Source organism: Otolemur garnettii, unplaced genomic scaffold (genome assembly GCF_000181295.1).
Source record: "Otolemur garnettii isolate 467f Iridium unplaced genomic scaffold, OtoGar3 scaffold00112, whole genome shotgun sequence".
NCBI classification, from domain to species: domain Eukaryota; kingdom Metazoa; phylum Chordata; class Mammalia; order Primates; family Galagidae; genus Otolemur; species Otolemur garnettii.
The window spans coordinates 695,267-700,024 of record NW_003852507.1 but is presented as its reverse complement, the minus strand read 5'-3'; the positions used below and the strand labels follow the sequence as shown (position 1 = coordinate 700,024).

General features: G+C 37.0%; 1 protein-coding gene across 4 annotated transcripts in view; it reads left to right on the top strand.

Moving 5' to 3' along the window:
* Positions 1-4,758, top strand: part of TAOK1 (TAO kinase 1) — a 145,686-nt gene that overhangs the window by 106,136 nt on the left and 34,792 nt on the right. For all 4 annotated transcript variants that reach the window (XM_023517509.1, XM_003797126.3, XM_023517510.1 and 1 more), the window contains 2 exons: positions 1,604-1,771; positions 4,467-4,670. In XM_023517509.1, coding sequence (XP_023373277.1) covers positions 1,604-1,771; positions 4,467-4,670 — 372 coding nt within the window. The remainder of the gene's footprint in view (positions 1-1,603; positions 1,772-4,466; positions 4,671-4,758) is intronic.

The following is a 4,758-nucleotide window of genomic DNA, read 5'->3' as shown; positions in this document are numbered from 1 at the left end:
CTTGAGCCCAGGAGTTGGAAGTTGCTGTGAGCTGAGATGCCACGGCACTCTACCCAGGGGGACAGCTTGAGGCTCCTGTCTCAAAAAAAAAAAAAGCTTTTTGTCTTTTAGCCTAATTCTGTTTCTATTGTAATCCATCAGAAAGAAAAAAATCGTTTTGAATTTATGAAGTTATTTATCTAAGAATTAAAACTAGAAATATTTGTCAAAAAACAAGCGTAATGGTTAATTTTGACACAAACACTTGATGAAATATTCCGCAGGCTTTATTTTTATAAGTTTGAAATAACAATTCTTCTGACAGAAAGTAAAATAAGATACTATGTAGGTAGTTATGACTCTTTGCCTTGAGGAGAAATAAATGTATACTAACAGAGAAGGTAAAAGTTTCCAAGAATTCAAGGGTATCTCACAGAACTGAAGGGAGGGCAGAAGATGTCTTTCTGGAATTTATATGCTAATTATGTATTTATAAAACAAATTCTGTACATGCAGAATTTTTAAAAAGAAATAAAATAACAGTAATTCTAATAGTAGGGTTTTTTTTTCTACTTTTCTGTATTTGATGAGGTTAAACTTTATTAAATGCTACCAATCAGTAATGATATAATGGCTTTTAATTAACTGTTAGTGTTTTGTGTAGAATATTGTTTCTATAGCATATCTTCATTCATTACATAATTTTCCATTCTTAAATATTCTTATTTAAATCTAATATACACTCAGCGCCTGTGGCTTAAGTGGCTAAGACGCCAGCCACGTACACCTAAGGTGGTGGGTTCGAATCCAGCCTGGGCCCACCAAAAACAACAATGACGGCTGCAACCAAAAAATAGCCGGGCGTTTTGGCATGGTCCCAGCTACTTGGGAGGCTGAGGCAGGAGACTCCCTTGAGCCCAGGAGTTGGAGGTTATGAGCTGTGACGCCACAGCACTCTACCCAGGGGGATAGCTTGAGGCTCTGTCTCAAAAAAAAAAAATCTAATATAACTCAGAACTGAACGTGCCTTTTATATGAAATCATCAGTTCTTAGAATACATAAACTATATTGACAACTCTGACTAGACTTAATTCTTAACTCTGGTTATATCCTTCACTTGTTTTAACTCCATTTTCAGTTGGGTAACAAAAGTATTATGTTCAAGTTTTTTCACAGTCATATATGCACAGAATTTATGTATATAAATTACAATTTTGTAAATACGAGAAGTCAAGCCAGGTGCAGTGGCTCACTAGCACTCTGGGAGGCTGAAGCGCGTATATTGCCTGAGCTCAGGAGTTCAAGACCAGTCTAAGCTAGAGTGAGACCCTGTCTCTAAAATAACTAGCCAGGCCTTATAGAGGGCACCTGTAGTCCCAGCTACTAGGAAGGCTTGAGGCAAGAGGATCTCTTCAGCCCAAGAGTTTGTGGTTGCTATGAGCTATGATGGCAGGACACTCTGCTAAGAGCGACAAAGTAAGACTTTTGTCTCAAAAAAAAAAAGTAAATAAATATAAAAAGTCATACTTTAAATAGATATAGATAGATTGTATGTATAATCTATCATAGGACAATAACTCTAGGGTAAGTTTCACTTTGACTTTTACATTCTATCCTATCCAGCACATATTTGTTCTGCGAGAGCGCCCTGAAACAGTGTTAATAGATCTCATTCAGAGGACAAAGGATGCAGTAAGAGAGCTGGACAATCTACAGTATCGAAAGATGAAGAAACTCCTTTTCCAGGAGGCACATAATGGACCAGCAGTAGAAGCACAGGAAGAAGAAGAGGTAATACCTAAGAAATGACTCAAATATTGTGTTGTCTTTATTAGTTTCTTTCCTTACACAACTTGCCCTACGAAGGGTTTATCTTCTATATCCATGGTTTCCCCAGGTTGTATTATTTTTTTTAACACTGGTTCTGTAAGATCCCAGTTAGAAAAAAAGGTCTTTGATAATGTTAAATTGCATGCTCTAAAACAGTGGTCCCCAACCTTTTTGTCACTGGGGACCAGTTTCATGGAAGATAGTTTTTCCAAGGATCATGGGGTGAGGAATGTAAGAGGATGGTTTTGGGAGCTGCGCCTGTGGCTCAGTGAGTAGGGTGCTGGCCCCATATACCAAGGGTGCCAGGTTCAAGCCTGGTCCCAGCCGAACTGCAACAGCAACAACAAAAAAATAGCCAGGTGTTGTGTTGGGCGCCTGTAGTCCCAGCTACTCAGGAGGCTGAGGCAAGAGAATCGCCTAAGCCTAAGAGCTGGAGGTTGCTGTGAGCTGTTATGCTACAGCACTCTACTGAAGGCAACAAAGTGAGACTCTGTCTCTTAAAAAAAAAAAAAAGAGGTTGGTTTTGGGATGATTCAAGCGCATTACATCTCCACCTCAGATCATCAGGCTTTAGATTCTCATAAGGAATATGGGACCTATATTCCTTGCATGCAGTTTAGGTATGGTTCATACTCCTGTTGAGAATCTAATGCCACCAGTTACCTGACAAGAGCCAGAGATCAGGCTGTGATGCCAGGAATCGGTAGGGCTATATGATTCTTTGCCCACTGCTCACCTTCTGTGTGGCCAGGTTCCTAAAAGCCACAGACCTAGTACCTGTCTGTAGCCAGAGGTTTGGGAACTGAATCTCTAACCCCAAACTTTTTTTTTTGTTTGTTTAAAGCCCAAACTCTTTATGAAGGACACTGGATAGCAAAGGTTCTGAGAAGTCTTTTATTAAAGAAATCTCGATGGGTGTGGGACTCATTCCTGTAATCCCAGCACTTAGGAGGCTGAGGCAGGTGGATTGCCTGAGCTCACATGTTCAAAACCAGCCTTAGCCAGAGTGAGACCTTGTCTCTAAAAATATCTAGGCGTTGTGGACGGGCACCTATAGTCCCAGCTACTTGGGAGGCTAAAGAGAATCACTTAATCCCAGGAGTTTGAGGTTGCTGTGAGCTATGACACCAAGGCACTCTACCAAGGGTAACAAAGTGAAACTGTCTCAAAAAAAAAAAGAAAGAAAGAAAGAAAGAAAAGAAATCACTTTAACTCTATGTAATCTAGCCCCTCTCAGATTTCTTGGCCACTGAGTCTTTTTGATGGGTGTCCAGTTCCATGGGATATGCTTTTGGAAGTTCTTGAAATTACTGACTCAAAAAGCTGACTGTATTCACAAGTTATTAGAAAGTCACTAGACATTCTGTGGTGTCACCAAGGAAACTTGAGTTCATCCTATCTGTTCTAAAAACACCCATATTACAGGTAAGGAAAGAAGGCTTAGTTAACTAATTCATTGTAGATAGAGCCACATAGTTTAAGTTCATATCTCTTTCAGTCTTAAGAGCAATTATTTTTGTGTTGCCAATTAGGGAAATACTCATTTGCAATAGAAGTATTGTAGACCATTCTCACAATGAAATACACATATAAAGTGTATTATGTGGGAAGGTATCTTTTTTTTTCAATAGTTTACCTTGACCTTGTCAGAATTTCAAATCTTTGATTCTTTTCTATTGCTTTCCAGTTGTCCACTTTGCATTCTAAAACCATGAACAATAGTTTTATATTCTTTTTGATAGCTCTAAATAATTAGTGAACTGTAAAATACAAGTCTTTTTCATTTTTAATGATAATTATTAGAACTAAAACATTAGAATTGTGAAATGTATAAAGTACTTTAATGAAGTTATGAAATTAATAAAATTCTATGTAGTTAAATCTTTAACAACATCTCTCTTAGGATAGGGATATAGAAGAGTCCCTGTATATATAATATATATGTGTCTATATTTATTAAATTTTGCATATTTTATAGAATTCCGGTATGGCAAAACTACTGTAATGTTGGTATTCAGATACCATGGCTGCCTGGTTACATCAGGAAAACATACTTGTGATTCTGATTGGATGTATATATATTATAATACATATATTATATATATATATATATAGACAGGAATTAATATTAAATTATTTGAGGGTAGAAAGATAATCTAGAGATTGTATTTTCAGGAAGAAAGAAGAATGTATAAAAAGTTTCTATAGTGAATAACAACCAAAAGGAGTTCTTACAGTATTTTTTTAGAATGAGGGGTTTGTATTAACTATGAGAATTATTGAGAAATGAGCAGCGTGTGTGTGTGTGTGTGTCTGTGTATGCTGTGTTCATTTGCTGCTCATGGGATGTGTTGTAGAAATGGTTTCCACAAATGTCAAGCAGTTTAGAGAAGTCAATGTATTTTGGAAATTAATCAGCTGGCTATTTTTAGAGAATTGGTTGAGTGTTTTTTGTTACTTACTTGTTAGTCATTTGCGGTTCTTTTTTTTCTATAAACAAGTAGTTGATAAATTTCCTGGTCTTGGCATAAAAAGGGAATTTTTCATAATTTTTTAACTTTCTAATGACTTTAAACCAGGTGATTGGGCTAGGCGTTTATCACTAAGAGTTCAAAAGAAAATATAGATATTTGAACCTAATGCTCTTTTCCCTTAGGAACAAGATCATGGTGTTGGCCGGACAGGAACAGTGAATAGTGTTGGAAGTAATCAGTCTATTCCCAGTATGTCCATCAGTGCCAGCAGCCAAAGCAGTAGTGTTAACAGTCTTCCAGATGCCTCAGATGACAAGAGTGAGCTAGACATGATGGAAGGAGACCACACAGTGATGTCTAACAGTTCTGTCATCCATTTAAAACCTGTGAGTATTTGGATTTCAATGAAAAAATTTCAACTTGGTAACTTTTCTTTATCTGATTAGAGAAAGAGAGGGTTTTTTTTTTTTTTTT